This window comes from Poecilia latipinna, unplaced genomic scaffold (genome assembly GCF_001443285.1).
Source record: "Poecilia latipinna isolate Pla-1442-1.1 unplaced genomic scaffold, P_latipinna-1.0 Scaffold82, whole genome shotgun sequence".
NCBI lineage: Eukaryota > Metazoa > Chordata > Actinopteri > Cyprinodontiformes > Poeciliidae > Poecilia > Poecilia latipinna.
The window spans coordinates 157,833-185,792 of NW_015112698.1; the positions used below are offsets into that span (position 1 = coordinate 157,833).

The 27,960-nt window shown below is 42.4% G+C and overlaps 2 protein-coding genes across 4 annotated transcripts in view; one reads left to right on the forward strand and one right to left on the reverse strand.

Annotated features, from left to right (window-relative positions):
• Positions 1 to 19,397, forward strand: part of disp3 (dispatched RND transporter family member 3) — a 24,787-nt gene extending 5,390 nt beyond the window's left edge. For 2 of the 3 annotated variants that reach the window (XM_015019871.1, XM_015019876.1), the window contains exons 3-22: positions 6,626 to 7,585; positions 7,924 to 8,143; positions 8,232 to 8,368; positions 8,460 to 8,594; positions 10,627 to 10,787; positions 10,965 to 11,104; positions 11,223 to 11,314; positions 11,443 to 11,607; positions 12,597 to 12,758; positions 13,433 to 13,570; positions 13,645 to 13,781; positions 13,863 to 14,032; positions 14,109 to 14,239; positions 14,543 to 14,727; positions 14,897 to 15,023; positions 15,608 to 15,753; positions 15,857 to 16,016; positions 16,124 to 16,237; positions 16,348 to 16,520; positions 17,601 to 18,040. In XM_015019871.1, the coding sequence (XP_014875357.1) occupies positions 6,634 to 7,585; positions 7,924 to 8,143; positions 8,232 to 8,368; positions 8,460 to 8,594; positions 10,627 to 10,787; positions 10,965 to 11,104; positions 11,223 to 11,314; positions 11,443 to 11,607; positions 12,597 to 12,758; positions 13,433 to 13,570; positions 13,645 to 13,781; positions 13,863 to 14,032; positions 14,109 to 14,239; positions 14,543 to 14,727; positions 14,897 to 15,023; positions 15,608 to 15,753; positions 15,857 to 16,016; positions 16,124 to 16,237; positions 16,348 to 16,520; positions 17,601 to 17,957 (4,002 nt within the window). In that variant the 5' untranslated portion in view covers positions 6,626 to 6,633 and the 3' untranslated portion in view covers positions 17,958 to 18,040. Of the gene's footprint in view, positions 1 to 6,625; positions 7,586 to 7,923; positions 8,144 to 8,231; positions 8,369 to 8,459; positions 8,595 to 10,626; positions 10,788 to 10,964; positions 11,105 to 11,222; positions 11,315 to 11,442; positions 11,608 to 12,596; positions 12,759 to 13,432; positions 13,571 to 13,644; positions 13,782 to 13,862; positions 14,033 to 14,108; positions 14,240 to 14,542; positions 14,728 to 14,896; positions 15,024 to 15,607; positions 15,754 to 15,856; positions 16,017 to 16,123; positions 16,238 to 16,347; positions 16,521 to 17,600 lie in introns of all 3 variants that reach the window. The other variant, XM_015019881.1, reaches the window with a different exon arrangement.
• A 2,089-nt stretch (positions 19,398 to 21,486) lies between these two features.
• The window catches only part of bmp1a (bone morphogenetic protein 1a), a 38,732-nt gene continuing 32,258 nt past the window's right edge, over positions 21,487 to 27,960 (reverse strand). The window contains exons 15-20 of the mRNA XM_015019891.1: positions 27,771 to 27,951; positions 27,530 to 27,655; positions 27,280 to 27,407; positions 25,791 to 26,004; positions 25,437 to 25,687; positions 21,487 to 22,933 (exon numbers count right to left, since the gene is read on the reverse strand). Of these exons, the coding sequence (XP_014875377.1) occupies positions 22,799 to 22,933; positions 25,437 to 25,687; positions 25,791 to 26,004; positions 27,280 to 27,407; positions 27,530 to 27,655; positions 27,771 to 27,951 (1,035 nt within the window). The 3' untranslated portion in view covers positions 21,487 to 22,798. The remainder of the gene's footprint in view (positions 22,934 to 25,436; positions 25,688 to 25,790; positions 26,005 to 27,279; positions 27,408 to 27,529; positions 27,656 to 27,770; positions 27,952 to 27,960) is intronic.

Genomic DNA, 27,960 nt, shown 5'->3' on the forward strand with positions numbered 1-27,960 from the left:
GGGGGGGGGGGGGTGGGAGGGTTTATGTCCCACATCATTGAAATATCCAGTCAAGAGGAACTTGTATATTATTAAATAGTTAGCAGTAACTGATCTCACACGGGTTTGTAACAACAAGTCATTAATCGGGTCTATAAAAACAGCACACCCTGCAATTGGTCAATTACACCTTGTTGTTGCCGCCTCACTAAGTGTTTAGTCACCAACAAGATTCTGGTGGAGTTCCTGATGGATTTTTGATCAGGCTTTCTTTGATTTAGAGTTGTTTACAAGTAAATATGTTTTATTTGCTTTGCTAAAACTGATGTCCAATCTCTGGGAAGAAGCAGAAATCCGATCCGCCTCATTCCTCTCATGGCACACCTGGTTGGTTTAAGATCTGGAGATCAGCTCTTTTTTGTAAAACCCCACATTACCCCACTTTCAGCATGGCACAATGTTCCACTTTTACTTCTCCCAGTTTCCAGTGTCCTTTGATGAAGGATGAAGCATGTTTTTTGTTTAAAAGAACCAAAAAACATGCACAGTGAAGCTGCCAGTGTACACACTGCAAGCATTTCATTTTGTTATTTTTCATAATTATGGGTTACTGCTAGTGCAGACATAACATTCAGGTTATAAAAACAAAGTAGAAAGCATTTTTAATACAGAAATGCTGTGTTGTGGACAACAATAATTGGAGAAGAAATGAGCTGGTAGTTGTACTGCAGGCAGTCATTGGTGCCATCCACAAGCATACTGAGCAACAGGACTTCATTACTAAAGAAACTGCTTTTTCAGAGTGCTGCAAAATATATTAATGTGAAGTTAAAAATAAAAAATCTGTTAGGAAAATATGCATGAGCAATGGGGATAACCACAGCCTTGAAGGGATTTTAAAGCAAATCCAAGAGTTTGGAACGCAAGCAAAATCTTAAATGGCCTCAAGTTATGCAGAACATGGACTCCACCTGTCGTATTCCTGGTGTTAAGTTTCTCAGGAACCAGAGACAAGTCCACAACTTCCTTACCTCCTTCAAAAAACGACTACGGGGTGTCGGAAGGAAGACGAGAGACACCAGGCCCAACAGCAGAGGAAAAACTGATGGATGCTCTTAAAGCAACATCTGATCTCCTCTACGCCACACTGATTTGATACAGTAATTCATTCAAAAGCAGCCGTGACCAAGTATTGAGTGCAATATGGAAATATCCATGGAGACGCACATATTTAAAAAGTCCTTTCTTATTATGTAATATTCATAATTTTGGGTTTTCACGAGCTGTTAGCCAGAATTATCTAAATTAGCAGAAATTAATTCCTGAAATGTCTTGTTCTTTTTTTTTTTTTTTTAAATGAGTCAATATGACGTTGAGCAGAATTGATGAACTCAGATATTCTCGTTTGTTGAGATGCATCTGTGACTTTGATGCCAGGTTGATTTCAACAAACCCACAAGAATAAAATATGCAGATTTAAAGACCCGTCGTACCGCTTTTGCTGCCCTGGAAAACAAGGAGACAATTTGTTCCTAATTTTCACGGTGTCCACACGCCTAAAAGATAAAATATTTAAGATTTATGATTTTCTTTTTCGCTCACCGAGCATCAGATATTCGACTGCCGGCTTCATCCCTGCGCTGCACAAAGAGCCTCCTCACATGCAGCTCATGTTCTTCCCACACCAAGACAGATACAGCATGAACACCCGAGCTACAAAACTTTGGAAAGAAAAAAAAAAAATAAAATAATATAATATTTAAAGCTCCAGAAAAAGTTCCCAAGTGAGTCCGACACGAGGGCGCGCAAGGTCATCCGGTAACACACCATACATTATACAAGAGGATGTTCATTCCTCTCAGAACATGCACACAGATTCTCTTCGTTCTGCTTCATGCACTTATCAGTTCTATTTTAGGTCCAGGTGCCGCATTTTAAGGAAAAACACAAAACGGTGATTCGCTAATGACAAAATAGCTTTAATAATCCAGGCGTTATCTGGGAGGCAGCTCTTTTTTTTATATATATATCCCGACAAACGCACAATGCGGGAAGTCAAATTGCAGCCTAGCTCTAATCCTCACCTGCATGAGGGTTTAAATCAGCCGTGTTCTCTTAATCTTTGCAGAAAAACAGCAATGCTGAACAAATCCGGCGGCTTGTAAACACATTAGTTATACCGCGGCTCCGCAGCTCTGGCGGTGCTTTACAGCTGTGCATTGCTCATAATTATGGTGCACGAGGCTTGATTTTTCTTGAATGCGAAGAAGCATCAGACTCATCAGAGAGGGAGAAAGGATGCGTCCCTCAGGCCGTGCATCACTCTCATTAGCTCTGCTCCCCTTCACTGGCAGGTGTCGGTAGACTCACCCGGACGGATGAAGGGTATCGCAAAGCTTTGCACATGCACTCACGATACACTGCGACTCTAAGAAACTCGTCATTGGCTCCAGGAAATCAGCACATCAAATTGGATGTGGAAAGAAATGGAGTTGTGGAAACGTAACTGTACACTCCTAATCCAGTTTGTTCTCTGTTATTAATATCTTTGCTTTTGAACAGCTGATAAGTGCAGGACTGTGTACTTTAGTGGTCATTAGCCAAGCTGTTCGCTCCTCTCCACTTTCTGTTCCACTCCTCTCATTATGTCGCTGCGCAAGTCCGGGAGCCTTCTCTTCTCTTCTCTCCTGACGACACAAGAAGTGGAAGTGGCATTATTAAAACGAGGCAGGGAAGACAGAAATGAAACGTAACAGGGTTAGGAGAATCTAATTATCAAAATCCACCAGCTGTAGTCAGTTTCATTGGCAGCCGATAAAGAATTATAGGACACACATTTGTCTTGGAAATATCACATAATTGATCTTCTCTGTTGAGGTAACGTTGCATATTGCAGTACATAAAACATTTGTCAGCAATGGCTTTTGCTGATTGCAGATGACCGATAATTCTACCTTCACACCGCAGCCAAGGACAGAAAATTATGCAGCAACTTGTAAAGGCAATTATACCTATTGAAATTTTTCATAATTTGCCATTTTCCAACCAGAGACAATAGGTGTTTATTGGGATTTTATGTGATGGACCAGCAGAACAAAGTGGCTCATTATTGTGAAGAGGGCAGGGGGGAATTGATACTTGATTTTCAAAGGTTTGTCCAAATAAAAGAGCTGAAAATTAATGTTCACAGATTTTCCTCAATCGGATTGAAGAAATAAAACCTTCAGTCCCTCGAAAGTAGAAACCAAAAAGATCCGCAGCTGTAATTGCAGAAAAAGGTGGTTTGACAAAGTATTGACTAAGTGGAAAGGCTGAAGAGGCACAAGCTCTTTTATCCTTGTTAATTCAGAATTAGAAACAGTGTAATCAAGTAGCAGATGAAAAAAAAATTAGCTGAATAAGTCAATAATTGCAGTTGTACTTTAATAATAAATAAATTTGTTCTCTTAAGAGTTCAGGAATTTCACATTAACGCCGTGTCTCCCCCTTTTTAAAAGTCCACTTTGTCTTAATTAAAAAAAAAACTATCGTGGTTCAGATGAACAAAATAGCTGAAAATTGGTGTCCTTTATAGAATATCGGATTCAGTGTGAAGCTCTCAATTTTCATTTCTAAAGGCTTTATTATCTATTACATAAAAGGAAAAAAAATTGCCATTAAACAGCATTAGCCCGTCTGAGTCATGTGGACATTTGATATTAAAAGCTTTCTGAAAGTGAAGAGCAAAAACTTTTAATGACGGGCTCATTACAGATGTCCGTGAGCCGCCGCATTATCAGTGAACTGCAGTCTGACTTTGTCCCACTGTGGAAGATTTAATTTTTTTTTCCACTGGAAACATGAATACATTATCTACTTTAACTGCAGTGTGCAATATGCATGGGTTGATATGAGTCTCCTAGTAATGGTAACCTTGAGCAAAACGGTTTCGTGCAGTAGCCTGTAGTCATAAGATATCACTGCTTTTACACAAGCGTAGACTTTAAAATTTGTATATCAGGATGCAATTCTTTTTATTTGAAGGAGAGAAGGGAAAAATTATACTTTCTGCTGCTGAAATACCGTGACATGTCTTAATAAATCGATATGCAAAATGAATAATATCAGAGCCTGCTAGAATCGCCTAGAAAAGTTGAATTGATTTTTGCTTTTAACAAACTGAGGAAAATATTTTCTAGTTTAAATGTTACACCTGCAGCATTGATTGAGCAATCATTTGACACAGCTTCCTGTGTCAGACCTGGGAAAACGTTTCGTGAACACTGTGACTTTTGCAAACACATCAGCAGCTAATGGCCTTTTTCCATGTTTATTTGTAAATACAGGATTGAATACAGAATTGTTTGCAACACATACCTGCTGAAGAGCAAATGTAATAATCGGTAGAGGGCTGAACATCTTGGAGGACAAAGTTCAAGAGAGAGCAGATTTTGGATTGCTACTGGTTGCAGGATCTCATCTTGTTACGCCACGGCCCCCACATGATGATGCTGCCTCTACCAAAAACTGCTTACCATTAACAGGGAGGATTTGGCAAGTTTTTAGTGGGGAGTAACTCACTTCCTCAACTCACACATGCATCTAACTTATAAATGTGACCCTCAAAATGACATCCAAGAGAAACATAAACTTCCCGCTCTATTACATTTACTCTTTTCTTGTCTGGGGAAATTGTAAAATGGAGAGGAACGCTTAAAAATAGATGATAATATCTAGTGCTGCTTGGATTTACTCATATCTGTGGTCATAAAATGTACGTTATGTTCACGTGCAGTTAAAAAATGATCAAGTTTAAGCAACATGAAAGGTTAGCGGTGCTATAGCAGCAGGTTGGCTTTATATATTTAGGCCATAAAAGTGTCTCATGCACTCTTGTGTTGCCTAGGCTCAATATTGGTGTATTTACAATAAAGTTATGTGTCAAATTTATTTGGATTTTGATGTTAAAGCTGTCATAGTAACATTTATACAAAGTATGTTTTTTTTCATATTTATTAAAACTGTCATTATGTTGTGGCAGCATAACATAAGACAGATAATGTGGAAAAATCAATCTCCCCATGGCCCCACTGTCATCTGTAGGAACAACCAATCAGAGCCAGGAGGAGGGGTTTTGCACTTTCAATCATCCCTGTGTATGCGCTGCTCCCACCCTCCCTCTTGCTCTCTGCTACATTGTAGCTTCTTTCTTTCAGTGAGCCTGTGGTGAGTGTGCAGATTTACATCAGATAAAGCACGATTTACAGCACTTAGACCTTCTTCCTGACTCTGATTGGTTGTTTTTGGCTGTATTGCTGCATATTGCAGTAGTTGCACGAGGAAGAGCTTGATTTTATTGTCAAACGGATTATCTCTTAGTGACAATTTTAAGAAATGTATAAAAAACTTTTTTGTTAATACAATTACATACTAAAAGCTTTGATTATCTAGACTTAATCAAAAACATGGTTTAAATCATTTCCACATCATAACTGGTTGGTTATGATGCTGTATTTCCAAATTGCCACATTAGTCCTTCTTCTGGGTGAGAGAAAAGTGTTGCAGCCTCTTTTGTTCTCTCTCCATCTGTCACTTTCTCTGGCATCTCATTTTAAAGGGCAATATAAGTTGGTGGTTTTGATGTCTTAACGTTTTTAAGACCTCGGTACACTTTGAATAACCGAACACTGTCCTAGAGTGAACTTCAGAGGACAAAATAAAAGTCCCTAAATCAGCTTGGCCTGGCGTTTAATTATGAATTCCAGGTTTGTCTGTGAAGAGACCTTTGTCTCTGCTTTCTTTATCGCTTGTGGTATTGATCGAGCAATACAAACAGCCAATTCCTTTTTATGATGGATTTCACTTCAGCTGCGGGGCGGAGCGCAGCTATTGTTCACACTTAATCGTGATTCAGCGCCTCACCTGACTGACCTTAGAGAGCGGCCCTTAAAGAGCGCAGATAAATTGCCGTAGTTGGCGAGCGCTCGCTGCCGTCGGAATGCAAACCGTCTGCGGCAGCGCATCACGAGCATGAGAGTCTAAATAAGAGGCACCCATTGACACCATTAGGCAAGACCCGTCCATCACAGGAGATAAGCCAGCAACAGTTTCTAATACCCCTCTTGCGCTTTCTGTCAGTAATTAGACAGGTGAGATTATTAAATTTTCTACACACACACACACACACACACACACACACACACACACAGCTGCACCTTGACAGCCACCAGTGGACTCTCTCCAGGTGATAAGGGCTGACAGGGAGAGGAAGAAAATCACAGCTTTTACCCCGTCTCACCCCCAAGCTCTTGTGAGCAGCATCTCAAAGCAGAAAGCTGCCAACCTTTTTTCTTTCTTTCTTTTTTTTTTTTTTCTAAGCCCTTGAACCCCTTCCCACCTCACCCCCTTCCTTTAATTTTCTCCATATGAGCCCAGCAGTGGAGGACCTTGGCTCACAGCAACTCTAGGACAAACTTAATTCCTTCACACCCTCGCTTGCTCAGGACAGATTTGGAGGGTTCCCCCTGTCCTTCATTTTGCCTAATACTTGTGTCAACTGTTCGTAGTTCGAACATCTATTTCACGCTCGCAGTTCTCTCTCCAGAAGAGAGAGAGAGCAAGAGCTGCGAGCGAGTAATAATGAAGCGGTGTAATGTGTCGCTCACAGGTGCCAGCATGGATGTGGAGGACGAGGCGCTGCTGTTTCGCACCAGCTGGGGTGACGATGAGGAGGAAGAGGAGGAGGAGGAGGACGGGGTGGCGCACGCTGCGGGGCACGGCTGCTTGTCGGGGACTGCAGGGGGCTGTGGGCTGTGGAGGGGAGTGGGGTGGGTCTACACACAACCCTGGGCCAGCGGGGTGGTCCTTGGGGTGGCCTTCCTCATGCCCTGCGCCCTGTTTGCCTACATGCTGCTCTACTGCCCTCCTCTGGACATAGACCTCTCCTACAGTGCCTTCGAGGTTCACAGCCACTTCTCAGCTGAACGCTTTGACGCTCTCACCATCGCTGTGAAGACGCAGCTGGGGTCCTGGGACAGGCGCAGGCGGGACGTCGATGAGTCTGAGTCTGGGGACCTCAAGGAGCTTCTCCTGGAGAAGCTGGCGGAGAGGGGAGTTTTCAACTGGACAGAGGGGGAGAAAGAGACGTCCTCCTTTCAAACAGGCAGCACTTTAACACCAGAAGAAGCCAGAGAAACGAGAACTGAGCCCGACCCGAGTCAGGAGGGGCTGAGGAGGGACAAGAGTCCTGGAGGCGAAGAGGAGCAGGGATTATGGGACAGGAACTCCTCCCTTCCGCTCATCAGGAAGCGCAGATTTGCTCCTAATTACTACATGCAGAGCCAGGCTCTGTGGAGGATTGAGCTGGTGTTTGTGGCTCAGGGGAAAGGAGAGCGCAACATCTTCACTCCGGAGCGCCTGGAGACCATCCACCATGTGGAACGTCTCCTCATGCAGCATCCGCAGTTTCATCAGTTCTGCTGGAAACCCATGGAGATTTTAAGGGATCTGCCTCTGGGGCCGTCCTACTGCTCCCCACCCAGCTCTCTTCTGTCTTACCTCTACCCCAGTGAGAGAGCGGGGAAGATATACTACGATGGCATAGGCCCAGATCTGGCTGATATTCAAGGTGAGTCAGTGTCAAGGTTCCACTTCATCACCTTGCAAAAGCACTGATGCCCACTGAGCTTTTTCCACGTGATTTCATGTTGAAACCACAGACTTTTGTGTCCTCTAGTAGAGATTTATGTCATGAAACAACACAAAAAGTGTAGAACTTCTGAAGAATTGAAAATTATAAGTGGGTGTTAAACCTTCTCTACAAACAAAACTCTGTCTTTCCTCGCATGCAAAATACTATATGTGGTGGAAAACTGACTTTTCAAGTTCAAGGTGCAGGAAATGTTTTGTATCATCAAAGACGAGCTAACCTGCCTCCTGCTTTCATCTCTTGGCGCTTTGTTGTAGGCTCCTTAAGTCTGGCCATCACCCATCCTCAGTTCTACTGGTACGTGGATGAAAGTCTGTCCCCCGAGCGTCTCTCCTCGGCTCTCCTGCGCAGTGAGATCCACTTCGGGGCTCCCCTGCCGTCTTTCTACTCCCTGCAGGACCGAGCAGACGAGCAGAGAGCTCGCTTCAAAAACTTTGTGGTTCAGTACGCAGGCATGCTGGCCAAGCAGTCCACCAGGTCAGAGACAAAAGGGCGTTTGGAGCACTAACAGCCTCGCGGTACGTATTACCACTGCAGATTGTTTACTTTGCACTTCCTCTTACAGTGAGGTGAAGGTGCTGTATGGGGGGACGGAGCTGTTTGATGATGAGGTGAGACACACCTTTTACAACGATATGATGTTGGCCGTCATCAGCGGAGTCTGCATCACTGTGCTCGTCTACATCCTCACCTCGTTTTCTGGTACAGCAGGAGCAGTTTCCCATTTTATTTTTCTTTGGACTCGTACGGTAGCTTGGAATATTAACCGGCTCGATTTCTGCTCTCTTTGAAGTCTTTCTGACGTTCTTTGGACTCGCCGCCATTGGGCTGAGCTGCTTGATGGCTCTGTTTTTGTACCACGTTGTCTTCGGGGTGAGGTATCTCGGCATTCTCAACGGAGTCGCAGCGTTTGTTATCATTGGGATTGGTGAGTTATTAAAATCTTGCTGAAAGTTTGGTTTTGCTTATTTTTTTATTGTGGAGGAAATATTCTACAAACAGCTCTGTTCAGCAGATATAAGCCTTTAATTCGATTAGCAGAAGAGCAAAAATAAGACAAAACAGGCAAAATCTTTCCAATGGGTCAAACTTTGTCTGCCTACTAACTTCTTAAAAGAAAAAAAAAATCTCAGCTATATACTTTATTAAAGCAATGTTTGAACACGTACCCGGAGCATAAGTTAACATGATTACTCAGGGAACTTTAAATGTGAAGTCAATCAGGGCCTCAAGCTGTAAAACTGGCTCAAATGTAGAGAACTTAATTAGAGTACATCAAACGGTGCTGAGATTTGGCTTTGGTTATTATTTGCTGATAAAAAGTGACTCCAGTAGAAAATCACAGCAGAGCTACTTAGAGAAGCTGAGCACTTGCTTACACTTGTTCTCTGGGCTTCTGCTCAGCTTGGTGGGTTTCTTTTCCAGAAGTGTCAGTCGCTGCCATGTGCCAAAACACGCAAGCGATTAAAGATTTTTTTTTCTTTAGAGTGGAAAAAGGATGTTCAAATTGTTACCACAGATCTGGATGTGTGTACTTTGTTGAAGTTGACTGAGCTGAAGCTGCAAATGATCTTTTATATCAACTATAATGAACCAACTTTTGTCCAGCAGCTGAATGAATGTAAAGATTATCTGACCAGATTATCTGAGACAGCATACTGTGTTTCAGCTGTTCTCAAAATACTTGAGTGACATTTTTCAGCTAAATTTTATAATTTTTTAGCTCCTTATAAAAAAATCCATATAATTTGATCAATAAAGCTGTCAGAAAAAATGATATCAAACATCGAAGATTCAAGTTCCTGTGAGATGCATCAGATGTCTCGTACAGTGCCTTGTTTACGATCTTAATTCTTTCCTATTTTGTGTCACTGCAATCACAAAATTGATGTGAACATAAAATAGTGCATATGTGTGACAAAAATACCATCATGAATACACCATCCTTGCGGTGACAGGTGGTGATGGCAGCAGCATGCTGTGGGGATGCTCTTTTTCGCAGCAGGACATTGGAAGCTTGTTTGGTTGATGGGAAGATGGATGAAGCTGAATACAGCGCAAACTGGGACTGAATAGTTCAGACAGAAATCCATTGGACTGAGCTGCGGCTGTTTTATAAAGATGAATAAAAAAAAAAAATGTCACTCTGGTAAAGAGATACACCAAAAAGACTTGCATCTGTAATTGCAGTCAAGTGTATTTCTAGGGAGAGCTAAATAGAAATGCATGCCACACTAGAAATTTTGGTTTGCAATTACATGCATGCCTTTTCCTTCCACTGTACAATTACAGACGACTTTGCGTTAGTCTGTTGCGTTAAATCTGAATAAAATGTAGTTAAAGTTAAAGTTTGCGGTTGTAATGTAACCAAGTGTCATAATTCCTTCTTGAGACGGAAAAGGTTGTACATATTTTTGCCACATCTAATGTTTTTGCGTATAATATTTCACAATTTTAACTTTTTTTGCTGCTATCTGTGTTTACTAAATATTAACAATTTGGAATCAGCTGTGTGTTGTTTTGCATACTTGGGCTTGTAGTGAGATAATCTCAGTACCTGGTAAAGGCCAGACCATATGCAGATTATATGGAGTGTACTTTCTTTTTTTTTTTACCACAACAGTAAAAATGATTACTACTAATTGGATCTTGTGTCGTCATAACAGCTGCTCTTGTCTGAGTTTGTTCCACCAGACCAAAATGTGCAACAACTAAACCCAAATTAAACTACCTCTTTGAAAAATTGATCATGTCCCTTTCTCTTTTTCACAAAAAAAATATCCCATATTTTCTAGTCTCTATACTAAGCCAAGCTTTTTATTTCAATGTCCGCTTGCAGGCATGCAGTTTTGATTTGCACTCAATGTAATGAAAACATTCAAGGGTTTTGTTACATTAACAAAACAAACCGCACCGGTGCACAGATAATAACCGACGTGCATCTGCTCTCCGCCTCTCAGGGGTGGACGATGTGTTTGTGTTCATCAGCACCTTCAGACAGGCCTCCCATCTCCGTCGGCCCCGCGAGCGAATGATCTACACAATAAAGACGGCCGGCCGGGCGACGTTCCTCACCTCCTTCACGACCGCGGCCGCCTACGCCGCCAACACCTTCTCTCAGGTAATCGGGCGAGGAGAAGCGCAGCGTTTTAACTGAACGTCTGCTCGGAGTCTTAACGACTCCTCTGCAGAGGATGAATAGAAGTGCTGCTCTCAGCAGACAGCCATTTTCACTCGATAAGCACAAATTGAATGTTTGAAGGTCCTTTACACTGTGCTGCGCTTAACTGACACTCAGATCCCAGCCGTGCATGACTTTGGCCTGTTCATGGCCCTCATTGTCAGCTGCGCCTGGCTTTGGGTGTCTGTCCTGATGCCAGCAGCCCTGTGTATCTGGACCCGGCATGTGGAGCCTCACGAACACGACTGGATGAACTGGTGAGCTCCTGTTTCCTCACTTTGTTGGAAGGTGTTATTTTGTGGTGGTGGTGGCTGCGCGCAGCTTCGACGCGCTCCCACCAGCTGCCTCTGACCCTAAACTGTCCTCTCCCTGAAGCGTGAAGCTGCTTTTGGGCTTGTCAGCGAGCTACAGCCCTCTGTCAGACGAGGATGATGATGTGGCACTTCTGTCGGTGGACATGGAGCCAGGTGAGATTATTATCTCCTTCACAATGACGGGATGGCGCGTTGGGGGAGAAACGGGACAGGCAACGATTCCCGGGCTGTAAAAACGCAGCTGCTCAGGCGTCACTGAGGTCTTTCTCCTTTTTCGTCAGGCTCCTGTGACACAGACAGCGACGGAGCCATTATTTCCCTGACGGTGGATGCGCCATTATCCCCCGCAGGACAGCATCAGATGGGTGTGGTGAGCACAAACCTCCAGTGGTGCCTGAAGCACTTAGTGGCTGAGCCGGCCGTGAAGCACCGAAAAGTGGTTTTAGGTGAGACATGACATGAATTCACTCAGCCGCAGCCATGAGAGCGAAGCCGCTTGATTAAAATACTCACATAGAAACACAGACACATTTGTCTGTGCCCCCGGTAAAGATGTAACAGCCTTAAAAATCGATAAATAAATCAATATTTTATTGCAGTAAATTAATCTCACACTAAAAATATTAGAAAACGTAACTTTTAAATTGAAAGCATTTATTTAGCAGGGAAAAAAACACTAATATACATGTGTTGTTGTTTTTTTTCTTTTTCATTATAGTGGTGATAGTACTATTGGTGTTAGTACTTTGTACAGCTCCCCCTGTTGACAGCACTGACTCTTCTATAAGTCTTCTCAAGACTGGATAAACCATATAAAGAGGCAGAGAAGGACAGAGTCCTGGATCTATTGCATCTAACTCTAGTTTGTAGTTTGCCTTTGAGCAATTACTGAGTTGATTTTGCCATAACATTTGCAGAAAATCCTGTTGAAATTCCCATTGATGAGCAATTTTCAGTTTTCTGAAAAACAGCATCACATGTCCTCCATTGTTTAACAGTTACTGTGAGGTACTTTTCCTTTGTTTTATACCAAAAACCACCTGGAAATTCTTCAGCCAAACACAATTTCACCTCTTTTTATTTTATTTTTGTTTCTCACAACCCTTAACATTTTTACCGAGCTGTTAATGTTTCCGTGGTAGAGATCAGAACTGAAACCGCATCAGGTTGATGAACAAGTGCCCCGTTTCTCCTTGGAATAGTTCAACCTCTAAATGGCCTTAAGAGCATTTTTACGCGTCTTCACCATGGCAACCATTAAATCTGCCCACATCTGCATCTGTTGTGTTTCAACCGGTGAGACTACAGCTGTGAAATGAAAAGCACCTTTCAGTAAACATTCTGTGTCGTTGTTCCTGAGGAGTTTCTTTACGTTGCTCAGTCAGACCGTCCTCTCTAGCTGCCGCTGTTTGTCCCTGTCTTGGTTCCCGTCCAGGTGTCTTTCTCCTGGTTCTGGTCTTCTCTGCGGGCTGCTGCTGCCTCCTGAGGCCGGCCACCCACGCCCCCCTCCTGTTCCGACAGGAAACAAACCTTCAGACGCTGCTGGCTCTGCGCAGCAACCTGAGTGGTCAGGGCATCTCCTGCCCCACCTGCTCAGGTGAGACTACAGCGGCTAAAGAGGCTCTGTTGGAAAGGTTTTAAAGCAGGTAACATCCTACCTACCAGCAGTGCATAATTGATACCTTCATTCATTATAAATCCAGGTTTGACATTTAAAATCTAGAATATTAACGAAGCACAATTAAACTGTCTAGTTTAAACAACAATTTTGAAAATCTCTACTTCCTGTTGTGTTTTATGATACAAGAAACATTTACTGATGTGAACGCTGTAGTAACCCTCACTCAGAGAGATTATGAAGTATTGCGTACGGGACAGGATTAACTATCAGAAGAGAAAGTAAACTATGTCTCGTATTTTTTTATGTGCAAGGCAGCCGTGTTGAATTTTGCTGCAGAACTTAAAATTTGGACTTCAGAGAAATAAATCTGTAAATATTTTTTAACCTGAAGTTGACCTCACGGCCTCTGAGGGAAAGGATGTGCATAATTAAATCGCGTCCTTGTATTTAGGATGTGGCAGTGCAGTCATACAATTGCAGTCCCTGTGGTTAAGAACCTTTATGTGTCATTTTCCAGGTCCCCTTTGTGAGTCTAAAACGGCTTTAAACTGTTTCAGTATGTTTGTACATGGAAACTTATTTCCAGCTGTGGTACTTGTTACAAACAGTTTGAGACGTACTGCCCTAAAGGCACGTTTTTATCACGTTAGGGGTGTTCATGGAAAAACCACATCTGCTGTACACGCATACTTCCCCATCAGGGTTGAGGTTTTCCACGCATCAGCAAAGTCAAAGCACAACAGCTTCGACCGTCTCCATGAAAACAAGCCCAAGCACCAACAACACAGGTAAGAAGGGTAGAAATGATCCTCCATATGCGAGAGCGCTGGTCTTGATGTCTTCGTGTGCTTCTTGGTGTCAGACTCCTTGCTGACTGTGTACATGTCGAAGCTGGCCCAAGGAGGCTCCACGACAATCTACAGGTTCTCGCTCAACACCAGCATCCCGTCGCCGTGGAAAGTGTGCAGCACGGAGCGTGACGAGGTGTCGTCGTTCCAGGTTTGGGAGCAAACGAAGCCGCCTCTGCCACCCGTTCGCGGCACGTACCGCCAAAACAATCTGTTACGTTTGTCTGGACAGGCTTTCAGTCATCCCCAGAAAAACTACACCAGCAGAATGACGGTGTGCGTTTCCCGAGAGTATCGCCCGTACCCGAGCTGGATGATCACGTCCGGCTTGTGCGATCCCCGCCACGGCTGGACCCAGGAGTTTTCCTTCTACGTCGCAGCGTCTCCGCAGCAGAATAGCAGGTGGAATGACAAGTACGGACTCTCCGGAGGGCTTTAGCAGCTTATCTGTCAAATTAAATCTGCCTTCTGCCTTCAGGAGGCTGTATTTTGCTCAGTGCCATCAGAGACCTCATCCCAGCAGGCTGTGTGTCAAAACACCTGGCTGTGGCTTCAGTTCCGGGCCTGACGGACCCTTAAAGGGATCTTTTTATACTCCCCTCCCCAGCGGTATGCAAGCATCTTTGTCTGAGTTTATTATCAACATAAAAGTGATTATTCAGTTCATTAGGAAAACACTGCATGCAACTCTCTACCTTGTCATGTCTTTGTCATCTGCTCCCACATCGTGAGTGTTGTGACTCGAGAAAAGAAAATGTTGTGATATGACAAGCTTCTTGAAGTGGCACTCTGTAAACCCACTGGAGGATTTTTCTTTTTTTAATGTTTCCCACAGCACTCTGGTTGAGCAGCTATTTTTACACTGATCTTTCAACACAGTTGAAAGATTTTCCTCTTGTTCTATTTTCAAAGACTCCTCATCCGCTGCCAAGACGAAAGCATCCAAGACGTCTGGCTTCAACCCGTGCAGCGGCGGCGCTTGTGGTCGCCCAGCTGTGCGTCCTCTGGTCGACACCGGGGCCATGGTTTTCGTCGTGTTCGGCATCCTGGGAGTCAATCGAAGCGAGAACAGGGAAAACCATGTGATTGGAGACATGGTGAGGGGTCACTGCATTGACGCTGATCTCCACGTTGTCCGCAGTGTGTAAATGACAGTTGTCTAAATTGTAATTGCGAGTCCATATTGCAAGACATTTAGAAAAAAAAAAAAAAACCTCGCAGCATCAGTGTTTCTCTTACATTATTTCATTTTCTCGTTTTCTAAAGGGCAGCGTTATCCTGGATCCAGACTTTGATATTTTCAAGGAGATGGGCCATCTCTGCAAAATCTGCAAAGCGGTTGGTGCAAACAGAAAACTGGTGAAGCCGGGAGGAGCTCAGTGTTTGCCTTCGGGTAAAACTCGCACAGTGTTAACACTGATCCACTTTGTTTTTATCCCAAAGATATTTACTGGCTAAATGTGAAGTAAAGCAAATCGTTGCGTGCCTCACGGCAGCCAATTACATATTGAATGTATACACTTTCTGAGTGCCTTTGTGTCAAAATCACTTTAAAATAACACGGAAAGATAAAATGTGTGACAAAATAAAACGTTGGCCAAAGAAATACACAGTGCTTTGTAAATCAGCACTTTTATTATTTAAAAACCTTAACACTGCAGGATGTCTAATTAGCTGTAGCCTCTAGCAGGTTTTCTTCAGCTTTACTCTGTATTCAGCTGCATCCATCGTCCCATTAACGCCGACTTAGCCTCCATGTACCTGCTAAAGAAATGCATCCCCATAGCATCATGCTGCCACCCCCCTGCATGCTTTCTGGTGCGTTCAGGGTGAAGGGCAGTGTTGGTTTTCTCAAAAGTAACACAAATTACACTGAAGTGACAAAATGTGGAAATGTTCTCAAGGTTATTAATCTGTGTGAAGGGTAAAAGACGACGAGGAGGAGGATGATGATGGTGTTTCTTTTGCTCCCGGCAGGCAACAAGCTCTCCTCTGTTCTTCCTCTGCTCCATCCTGAGTGCCACTCCCTCCCCGAACCCAATCTCCTCCCGGGCCAGCTCTCCCACGGCGCAGTGGGGATGCACGGCGGCAAGGTCCGCTGGTTGTCCATGGCCTTTGAATCTGTAAGTCCTTTAAATCTCGAAGCTTTCCCTCTGCATCTGTAATAAAAAAATAAATAAAAAAAAAGCTGTCTGACCGGACATACCTGCCCTCTTCTCTCCAAAGACCACATACAAGGGGAAATCATCCTTTCAGACCTACTCAGACTTCCTCCAGTGGGAGAACTTCATCCAGGAGCAGCTTGCCAGTCTCCCACAGACTTCGGCTCTCCAACGTGGTTTCCAGACATGCGAGCACTGGAAGCAGATCTTCATGGAAATCATAGGTAGGTGTTTGATTCGGCTCAGTGTTTTATCTCTGCTAACTGATTAGTGAAGTGTGTGTGTGTTTTTTTTTTTTTTTTTTAAATGTAATGAGATCTAATGTGTTTAGGTGTGGAGAGTGCCCTCTGGAGTCTCCTGCTCTCTCTAGCGATCTGTGTGGCCGCCGTGTCTGTGTTTACAGCGCATCCCCTGCTGCTGCTGCCGGTGCTCATAACAATTATAGGTAAGAGACGAAGCAGCTCGCGTACGTGCTCGGAAGCCTTTTGCGTGGATGTATCGAGGTCCGGGTTGTTCATTGTTGTTTTGTCCCCCCCCCCACCCACCCACCCTCAGGAGTGATCTGTCTGGTTGTGGCTGTCATGTATTGGCTGGGTTGGGAGATGGGAGCAGTGGAAGCGATTTCTCTGTCGATACTTGTCGGATCTTCAGTGGATTACTGTCTGCACCTGGTGGAGGGTTACCTGCTGGCTGGCGAGACGGCTTCCCTACTGCCTGGACACAGCTCTGTAAGGGAAAGCAGATTTCTGTCATAGTCGCAGCTCTAACCAGTGACATGGTGAATGTGATCAAATCTGAACCCTGTCAGATTTGATCACATTCTTGTGAACGATATGTGAGGTTCTAAAGTAAAGCTGAGCCTCCGCACCGGTCTCCAGGGTTTTACTGAGTTTTACAGTATTGTCCTGGATTTAGCTCCATACATCTTCCCATCAACTTAAATAAAAACATCAACACAGCATAGTGCTGGCATATTGTGCTTAGTGTTAGCTTTCTACCTCAGATACTGTTTTAATTTGCATCAGCATTTTGTTCCCCATGTTGGCTGTGCCCCCAACATGGCTTGTTGGGGGCACAGCTGGAAAAAATGATTTCTCAAGGCGTTCTTTCAACACGGCTTTCTTTTCGCCACTCCATAATGGCCAGATTTGGATGGATAACCAATAGTTTTCTTGCTGTCAGATTCTCCCACCTGAGCTGTTGATTTCTGCAGCTTCTCCAGAGTTGTCATAGGCTGCTTCATTGATTAATGCGCTCTTTGCCTTTTCTGTTGGTTTAAATCATGACAAACTCTTTCCATTGTCAGATAATGGGTTACAATTTTCCATAAGATATTCAAAATCTTGCATAATTTTTAATGGTCTAAACCTGCTTTAAACTTGAAAATCAATTTTCTCTCTTAAAAGTCTGAGGCCTTCACACAACAGCTGGATTTGTACTGAGATTAAATTACACACAGGTGCTCACAATTTAGTAAAAAAAAAATATGATTGAAAAATATGAAAAATAACTGTCATCATTCCACTGTCATTCTGTCACAACTATGTTCTGCTTTCTGTTTGGTCTCTCACCCAGTTCAGTACATTGAAGTTTCTGGTTGTTAAAATAACCCAATGTAAAAAGGTTCAAGGGGTATGAAAGACACTGAAAGTTTTATAGTAATTTCTTTGAGCTTTTTAATGTAAAAAGATTTAAAAGAAAGAAAAAAAACACACACACCTTTATGTCTCATGAACAAAAGAGACTCTGAAAGCGCTGAAAGAACATGCTTTTAAATCAACCCTTTATTCTGTGTGCTTTGCTTACAGGAGCCTTCAGCCGAGAGGCAGAGGCGAACTTTGGAGGCAGTGAACCATGTGGGCGTTGCCATAGTGTCCAGCGCCGTCACCACGGCAATCTCCACCGTCCCTCTTTTCTTCTGCGTCATTGTGCCTTTCGCCAAGTTCGGTCAGATTGTGGCCATCAACACGGCCGTCTCCATTTTGTTCACCTTGTCTGTGACTTCTGCCTTGCTGGCCTGCATGGCCCCGGCCCGCTTCAGCAGACACCCCAGCGCTGTGCTGAAGGCCAGCCTGGCCGTGACGGCAGCGGCGGCCTTGGTGGGGGCTCTGTGCTGGACGAGCCAGCAGCTGGGGGCATCGGCCTGGCGGTCCCTCAGCACGTGAACACGCCGCTGTCCTCGGCTCACACTGATGTCAGACAAGAGCAATGTATTTTCCTTTACCTTCAGGAGAAATATCAGATCAGATAAGTGATCTTTAAAGCACAAAGATGTCAACACTGTCTCAGTAATCGAAAGCTATTTGTTATCCAAGAACAGATTTATTTTACTGGTAATAGTCGGTGAGTTTGACATAACGGGGGAACAATCCTTCACCCGCTGAGTATCTTCTTGTAACTACGTGACTCAGTTCTGTTCTGCCTGTGAGTTGACATGATGACTAGGTTAAGGTACTTTGCTTTTTTTTTTTTTTTTTTTCACTTTTACAACCACATACTTCAGTGTAACTTAGTGGGATTTTATATGACTGACCGACACAAAGTCGCACATAATTGTGCCGCGGAAGAAAAACTGCACATGCTTTGCAAATCTAAACCTGGTTATGTCTCGTTCCGGTTAGATGGAGAAGTAAAACAAAAATAATCTGAAAATTACACACCGGTGAACTCTTAGTAATTTGGCTGCTCTGTATTCTGCTTAGAGGCATTACGCAAAATTAGGCTGACCCCTCCCCTTTGTAGGCCACACTATTCGGGTTTGCATTTATAAAAATATTGAAAAACTACATATCCAGCTTCAGAATCATCTACTGCTTTGTATTAATCTACTATATAAAATCCTAATAAAGCACACTGGAGTGGTTTGTGTTTGTAACAAAGTGCGGGGAAGTTTTAAGAGGTTGGATTATTCTTTCAAGACACGATGTTTTGTTCCGTTTTATCTTCAGCTTTCAGTAATTCCTGGAAAATGTTCTTGCTTCACGTCGTCGAGTCGTAAAGAGTTTCCGACGGGTTTAACAACACGGCGTCTGACTGTAGTGCGTCAGGACTTTATGGTGAAACATCCTGATTTTTGTTTGATGCCGCGTCTTCTCTCGGAAAGCTTTTACTACGTCCATCTGCAGCTGGACGAACAGATGTATTAACAGAGTTTATACTGTTTGGTTAAACGTATTGTGTGATGTAAATGTTGTTCTGAACTAAGCTTTTGGAAGCTGCTAGCACACCCGTGCTTGTGAATACTGTTGCGTTATTTTTATGTCATCAGATCTTTAACTGCTTTAAGGTTTTTGTAACAAAACAAAAAAAAACAAATGGAAAGAATCCTCTCTTCCCATCCTCAGGTGTACACTCCATCACATTTTAAAAGCACTTGGTGTAACAGTCTCCTGTCCTCGCAGCAAAGAGCACCACTCGTACACCAATCAGCTGCAGCAACGCGCTGCCCTGCAGTGAAGGTGAGGACCATTTGTCAAACCATATAACACAATAATGGCGAGGGAGAGGAACCCACTCAGTCATGGCAAGAGTGGTACGTTTCTGGGTTTTCTTTTTGTGTGTGTGTTACACTTGTGAATGTCAAATAAAGCAGGTGCAGAAAGCCATTTGTCTTCTCATTAGTGAAAGGTCAGTGCTGCGTCCTTCTGCTTAGTTGTATAACAGAGGAGGATGGAGGCGTCGCTGATTGCTTACTTACATACTTACAGTAGGAGCTCCAGCGTCACATCGCTAGGCTATTAATCACCCATACGAAACGACTCAGACTCCGTAAACAGGAGAGCGGTTTATGCTTATGCTGAAAAGTAAAAGGAGAATGATGTTTTGGTGTCACTCTGTCATGTAGTTCATGATTGATAGTCAGAAAGGCCTTGGTGTATTGTCATAAAATGAAATGTGTAGCAGCAGAAAAAGAGACCTGGGTTATCTGAACGTCAGTGGAGGTATTTGTACAACTCTGAAATTTCTTTTTTTTTTTTGGCTACATAATTTAAGAAGAGATCATTTTCTGCACTACGTGTAGCTGGTATTGTGTCACAGAAAGACCTGTAATAAGATGGTTTTACACCTGAGAAACAGTTTATCTTTGTTGAAATATGTCTAATGGGCCCATTGAGGTAAAATTCACACCAGATGTCCACAATAACCCAAGTAATCCTCACATACCAAACAATACGTGCAAATTAGTCAACAAATGAAGATGGAGGTAAAAAGTTAAAATGTCGCAGGGAAGAAGAGCTTTTGGGTTAGCTCAAAAAGGCACAGAAAGCAGCTCAAGTGTGTTTAGACAGCACTCCAGCTGGTATGTGCAAATGAAAATCAGCACGCTTAATATTAACTGTGTCACGGTGGTGAGATTGATAAAAGCAAAAAGACAGATAAAAAGCATTAAAGTTGCTGAACACACTAATGGAAATTTGTCACAGCTGTATTTCTAAACTTCTGAATGTTACCGTAAGCCCCATTGGAGCTACACTCAAAGTGGAAAGAAAATGATTTTACCATAAACCAACCGCACCAAGGTGTCCTCAAAATTTCTGACAGAGTGAAGATAACAAGAGTTGTCCAGAAGCTATGGAGCAACAAAAGACTTGAAAATAGCAGGTGCAGTTATTCACATCAAAACAATACGTAATGTTCTCAATGACTCATCTGCACACTTGCTGCGCAATACTCCACTCCTGAAGAACAAGAAGGTTTAAAGTGTTGTTGCAAATTATTTGGACCAGTCAGTAAAAACTGTGAGAGTACAGCCTGGTCAGAAGAGGGCAAATTTAAAAACGATGTCCTTCGAGGAAGAATAGTTCTGGACTTTCATGGATCCATATGGAGTTAAAAGATCGAAGGTCTGAGTGCCACCAAAAAGTCAAATAAGTATTCAGAGGTAATTGAATCTGAACCAGTGGCTCACCGAGGCTCGGAACAAAGTAGCATGAGATTAAATAACTTCATTATTTGGTCCTTCATATGAAATTTATATCAACACTAACAGTAGCTTCCAAGTGAGGTGTAAATTTCATTAATTTGTGCAAATCAGTTTTCGCATATAATTGAAATGATTACTTCTGCACTCATGTGATCAAATAATTGTTGAAATCTTAAAATAAAAGTTCACCCTGTCTTTCAGACCCACTCTAAGCATTTGAGTGTGAAGTCGATCTTCATCGGTGAAGACTGAGCTTCTGCATAGAATAGCATGCGACTGAATTTCCAGGTCGTTACTATGACTTGCATCGAATTTAGGGAAATTTTGTTGAAGTTGTTTTACCTACGTAAAAACTTAAAATCGCAACAGGCAGATGAAATATTTTGGATCATAAATGGTGGTTTTGATCTTCATTAAAATCCAAGGCAGATACATGATAGTGTGACAGTACTTTTCTAATTTCCGTGAAGTGACACCCTCTGTCTAAAAAGGGCAAATACTAAATGATACAAGAGATATTAATACGTCAGCCATGTTTGTTGAGGGTTAATTTCTCATTTAACTTTTGCTACCTTCTCGCACACATCTGACCGAATACTTTTCACAGCAAGTTGGTTCAATCTTTGTCTAAATTGGTCCAAACTATTCCTGTGGGAAAAAAAGCAGGTCAGACAGAAAACAGCAGAGCAGCAGAGCGTTCTTTAAACATGGAGCCGAACGACAGAGAAAGTTAGTGAGCAACAACATAGATTAAACAAAACACAAGTGGCTATACATTAGAAGGCTTTTATAGGATCCTTTACACCTTTACATTATATGTGTAACAATAAATACCCCGGCTCATTTGGTCATCGAGAAATGTTTCATTGTACCAAAGAAAAGGCAAGTTGCTCTCAAGAGAGAGAGAGAATGTACTTTACATCAGAACTGCAAAACAACAGTTATACTGAAACATAAAGTCATACCTTTATTTCACCCCATGTTACAGGGCACACACAATGTTCAAGTATGCCTGAGGAACTAGATGGAGCAATTAAAAAAAAAAAAAAAAAAGAAGAGGAGATAAAATGCATTTAAAAATAAGTGAACTGGCATTGCATTTCACAAAGTTTTAGAAGCTCATGATTTTGGAACAATTCACTGTAAAGTGCTAACTGGTTCGAACTGAAAAAAGCACATGTTCCCTTAGGAAAAAAAAAAAAAGAAATCAAACACATTACTTTATACATGGAGGTACAGAAATAGCCAGTCGTCAGGGAAGTAAGTACCAACCAGAAGAAATGGACCACATTTCATTTATTAGTCCTTTAATAAGGTAACTGCTTCCCTAATTTCCTTGTTAATGGTAAGAACAAGAATGTTGTCACTGGCTGCCAGGACAATGCCAAGTACAAATGCTGGTGTTGCCACTGTACAGCTTTCCTTCACTCCTTGTAATTACATGCAATTGGCTGACATACAGTTTCAAAAAATCTCAAGTGAAGTCCTTTTGATCCTCTTATGGACAGGAATCCGTGCACCGTAGGCATGAGAGTGAGAGTGAGAGGAGAGGAGAGCAATAACCGAAGAGTGCAGGAGCTGTTCCCATACTCCTCCTCCTCTTCCTCTCCACTCCCCACCCCGCCATGTTGTGGGCTGGCCTGACAAAAGCAGAGATCTGTCCAGCTGATGCCTGCCTTCCTACAGGTCCTGAGAATCCACTGTTTTCCTTTTTGCCTCCGAGTAGGAAGCGTGTTAAAAAAAAAAAAAAAAGAATAAAAAAAAAACTTTTTTTTTTTGGAGGGGAGTGGGTCAATACATTTTCCCCTACTGTCTGCCTAAAGTAGTTGTTCGTCCTCTCACTCCAACCCTAATCCTAAAAAGGTAAAAACAAGGTGTACTGCAGAATGGCTTTACTCCTCACAGTCTGTGGGGGGAGCTAGAGCCCCTGGGTGCTGAGGTGCGGTTGGTGGTCTTGCGGCTGTTCTGTCGAGTCTGATTCGTCTTGGTGGCCGAAGGTTTCCGAGCGACAGGCTGGCGCCTCCCCCGGGGGCCCTTCCTTTTGCCCCTTTGCCCTGCACGGCCCCTTCCGGCCCCCGCTGGTCACTTGCGTGAGTGCAGTGTGTCCTGGAACTTGGTGCTGGTGTAGCGGACATGAAAACCTTTCTTGTTGATTGTGTCGTCAGAGTGGAACTTGATGACAATGGAGTCGCCGGCCGAGTAGATCTCCTCCGGGGGCTGCCAGGAAGGAGGAAACAACAAAGTCACATGTGGCTTTCTGCTAGTTTGCTCCAATTAAAACTCAAAACTTCTGTCACGCTGGAGCCGAGGTCAAACGGACGCTTGGATATTCTGTCTGAACATAGGTTCCCAGACTGCAACCACAAATTTTATGCTAAGTGACGGACCAACACAAATAAGTGCATAACTGTGAATTGAAATACTTGGGTTTTCAAAGTGTTGATGGATGCCTACGGATTTCCTTTACAAATCACCTAATAGATACTTAAAATTTAATAAATCAACTCCATCTGTGGATGATTTTGTCTCTGAAGATCTCAAACGGTCTGTTTAATCCAACCAAGCTGATCAGTGTTGATGGCAACATAGATAGAGCACAATATAGTGAAGAAGCACCAAAAGACTTGAGACTGAAGTGAAGACTTTCTGAACATGCAGCTGGAGTGACAGTGGAATGGTTTAGATGAAAGCATGTTCATGTGTGAGAACGGCCCTGTCAGAGGTCAGATCTAAATCCAGTTGATGTTCCCAGATGATCTGGATCAGTTATTTAGCAAAGAAGAATGGGCCAAAGTCTCAGTCTCTCCATGGTAGAGACGGTAGAGATATACCACAAAACAGTTACAGCTGAAATCACAGCAAAAGGCAGATCTACAAAGCACTGACTGAATACATATGGACGCCACACTGTTCAGATATTTTACTTTTACTTTTCAAAACCTCATATCCTTTTTCTTCCACTTCACAATGCCCTTCTATTTTGTGTTGATCCAGAGCATAAATCCCAATAAAGTAGACTGAAGTTTCTGATTGTAAGGTGACAAAAATGTAAAAAGCTCAACGACTATAAACCTTTTTCCACAGAACTGCAATAACTCCTGAGTCAGATATTGATTATATTCCGGTGCACAGCTCTGCAAAACTGTAAGCCAAACTATGCAACACACACATCACATATGTTTTTTTTTTGTTTTTTTTTTTGCAGGAGTACATCTGCTAAATAGTTCCTAGAAGAGCAAAACGACAATTAACTGCTTTACGTGAGCACAAAAATATTCAGTGTGAATTTTATCTAAAAAAAAAAAAACACACATTATAATTAAATGCAAACATCACTTTGAAAAATAATTAGGTCTGTTGAGCGCTGCAACACCAGAGAAGCTGAAGCTTCTGCAGACAGATGTACGAACACCAGGCTGCCGATTAAAGCTGCCAATCAACATGAATAACGCTCCGTATCTACAATGGTCCATAACGCCCAGGGAAGGAGTTGGAGAGACAAAAGAAAAGAGAAATTTGATTGAGGACCCAGAAACTTTGTTAAATTACTGAGAAAGGCCTTTGGCTAAAAGAATGCCTCCTGTAATCATAATGAGTTTTCGCCGTACTCCTGACGGAATGGTGTCATTTCATTTCTACCTGTTTTATAAAAGGAAACTTGATTGAGAAGCTGTTCCCCGGTGTACTGATGGAGCGATGCCCCCCCTCAGAGGATGATTCATAGGAACAGGCGTGAGTAAGAGGCCAGCTTTTATTATAAAAGCATGTAAATTAAATCAAGCTGTTCTTTGGGACGAGGAAATTTGTGTTTCTTTTCCCTACTGGTTTCATTGCTCCAGTCTCCAGCTGCGATGTCTGCTTTAGCTTATTGTTTTGCATTTATAATCCTGCACCAGAGACCACATGGTCTGTCAACACCAGAAGAGTTGCCGCTTGTGGCGACAGACAGTGTCTTGCAAAAGCATTTAAACCCGCTGAACTTTTTCCTGTCTTGTCCCATTGCAACATTGATGCATGTTTTTGTGATTCAGTGTGAAAGAATAATGTAAAGTAGCGCATAATAATAAAGTAGAAGGAAAAGTATACAAAGTTTTTATGACCTTTCTACAAAAGAAAATCTGAAATGTGTGTCATGGATTTGTATTTGGCCCCCTTTAATTTGATACCATAAAATAAAATCAGGTGCAGAAGTATCCTAATTAGTAAACCAAATTCACCTTTATGTAATTTAATGTCAGTATAGCTGAGGTGTTAGAATGGCCTAGTTAAAGCCCAGCCCAAGAGAGTCTATGGCAAGTATTTAAAAAATGTAATTCGCTATGATATTGGCTGAGCTTTGTCTGTTTTATAAAAACAAAAAGACTGGTAATAAATATACCATTACCAGATGTAAATTGTGAAATGAGACATTTTCCAAACGACTCGCTGCCTTAATTGCAAAAAAGTGGCTGAATACAAAATGTACTACACACTTTTCAGATTTTTAATTGTGAAAGATTACAAAAACTCTGCATTATTTTTCTTTGGCTTCACAGATATGCGCTACTTTTTGTTGGTCCATCACAGAATGATTCAAGTTTGTAATTGTAAATTGACAAAAGTTCAAGCGGTGGGAATAATTTTGCAAGCTACTCTGTTAGTACCTTGCAAAATTATGTATGTATTATACCGATTAGTCAAACTCTTTATTGAATACTTGGTGACAGTGAGCCGTTTTTACCCCTGAGCCGCAGTAGCGTCCGAGTCGAGGAGACTTGGTGTCCGCTCCATCAAAGAGCTCCATGTAGTCGTAGCCGCAGTCCGCCTCCTCCTCAATCTCAAAAGTCTGGAAGATGAGCTCTACACCATATCCCTTCTCTGCCGAAATCACCCACTGACAGTCGGAGGCTCCGGGATAGTTATTGTCTCCAAACTGGGCGTGGGAAAACAGGTCTTTGGTTTTAACTTCAGCCTTTAGACGACCTCCACATTCTGGACAGACAAGTGGAAGGAAGTTAACAGTTAAATCAAACAAAAAGAGAGAAGATCTGTTTATGTACACACACAACTAAGGATTCCTCAGCTTTACATTTACCTGCAGTATGAGACGCCTCAAAGCCTTTTTTCTGCACCGAGTTATCAGAGAAGAAACGGATGAACAGCTTGTTGCCACTTGATATGATGGGAGGGGGTTTCTTGGAGCCACAGAAGCGACCTAAAGACGAGGCTTTTGCATCTCGCCCGTCGTAGATCTCTATGTGGTCGTACGCACATTCCAGGTGAGCCTCCATGTCGATCTCATTAAAGGCCTGTTACAAAACACAACAAGTGAGATTAGATCACATGGATGGGGAGTAGAACTTACAATGATTATGTAAATATAATATAGCATTGACAATGTCAAGATCTCTCCCCGCTGCTGACATTTTTTCCCCCAATTTTTTTTAACCTTTCAGACTTTACAATTTTCAACAATTATAATCTGGATAGTAGCTGGAACTTCCATGATGTTAAAGTTTTTCTAAACATTTTTACAACAGAAATAAACGGGAAAGCTTTTATCACATAAATCACAAAGCCCTGGATGACAATTTTCTGCTTCTACGTTGTCTGCTAATTGGAAAATCTCTCCAATGAGATCACAGGAAAGCTCATGAAAATCCTTCATGAAAAGCACTGCCATGATTTTCAAAGAATGAAGCTAATCTCGAGTTCAACAGATGAGTGTTAGCGCTGCCCCTCAACTCTAACGAGCGAGTTTGATAATTAACATTATTTCATGGCTGCAGGAATAGGAACCATTAAATAATTAAATACACGTTTAATTAATTATCTGCATTGGCTATTATAAGTTTGCATTTTAATGATTTAATGACATATTTAATAATTAAATTTCCATTACATACAGTGTTTAAACAGTAAAATAAATGCTTATTTAATTCTTGGTACATTTAATTAATGATGAGTTTATTTCATCTCGTCCTTTTTGACCTTCGAGTTAGCTAAAAGGAGCAAGTGGCTAAAGCTAGCAGATAGGATGCGTTTTGCACAACAGCTAGTGTTGGCTAATCTAACATCAATCTTGTATTATTTAATATTGCTAGTAGGCTAATGCCAGCGCAATAATGATACGTTTTCTATAATTTCAAAGACTTCAAAACTGTGAACTTATTGTCTTTTACATATTTCTTCAAAAACGTTTTCTTCAGCCTCGTCGACATAACAGCTTGTCGTATTAGCTTACATCCACACAGTGGTAATGTCATGTTCTCTGCCAAAAAATAACTGGTATCAACTTTGACTTGATTTTGTTTCTTGTGTTTTTAGGAAAATTATACATTAATTGCAATTTTTAATATAAGAAACATTTTTGAAGCGTTTGCTCAGTATACGCGGCACAAGAAAAAACAAAGATGTAGAAAATGTCAGAAGGGGGAGCCACACATCATCAGTAGAAATACCAGAACAGATTCTAACAGGAGCACAGTAAACACAGATGTCCTTGGTTATATTAAGCAGCTCGATTACACACACAAACAATGAGCGATGGAATCAGGCTGAGAGCAGGAGGAAGCGGCTCGTACTATTTTGATGCGGTGGCCTGGAGTGGTGGTGAGTGCCCAGGTGCACGCTTTCTTGCTGGGGTATTTATCTGGCCAGTTAGGGCTGGTAATAACACCGCTAACACTATTCACAGTGTGGTCGCAACCAGCTGTAAAGAAAAAAAGGGGGGGAAAAAAGTGAGAATTCATGTGATGATGTTTTTAATACAAGGACGATGTGTATGCTCTCCGAGCCACAAAATACAGGAGACAGCAATCTGTGGTGAAATACCTTCTTTGCAGTCGTGTTTGTTCTCGTGCAGCACAAAGCCGCTCCTGCACTGACAGCTGTAGCTTCCAAAGGTGTTGACACACTCATGCTGGCAGCCGCCATTCTCCTTAGAGCACTCATCTTTGTCTGCAGCAAATGAATAAAAAAAAAAAATGGCACACTTGAACTCTTTTTGCTGAATACCAGCAGATCACAATTACCAATGGCAGATACAAAACAGATGGATTTTAAGAGGACTTACCTGAAAAGAACTGGGCTTTGAAGCCCTTTTTGGAGACTGTGTTGTCTGATTTGAACTCTATGCGCATGTTATTGTACTGAGAGGTTATAGCTTCTGGTTTTTCTGCTCCGCAGAACTTCCCGTGCAGCCTAGAGTCTGCTGAGAGCCCGCTGCGTACCTCCACGTAGTCGTACTTACAAACCTGAGCAGA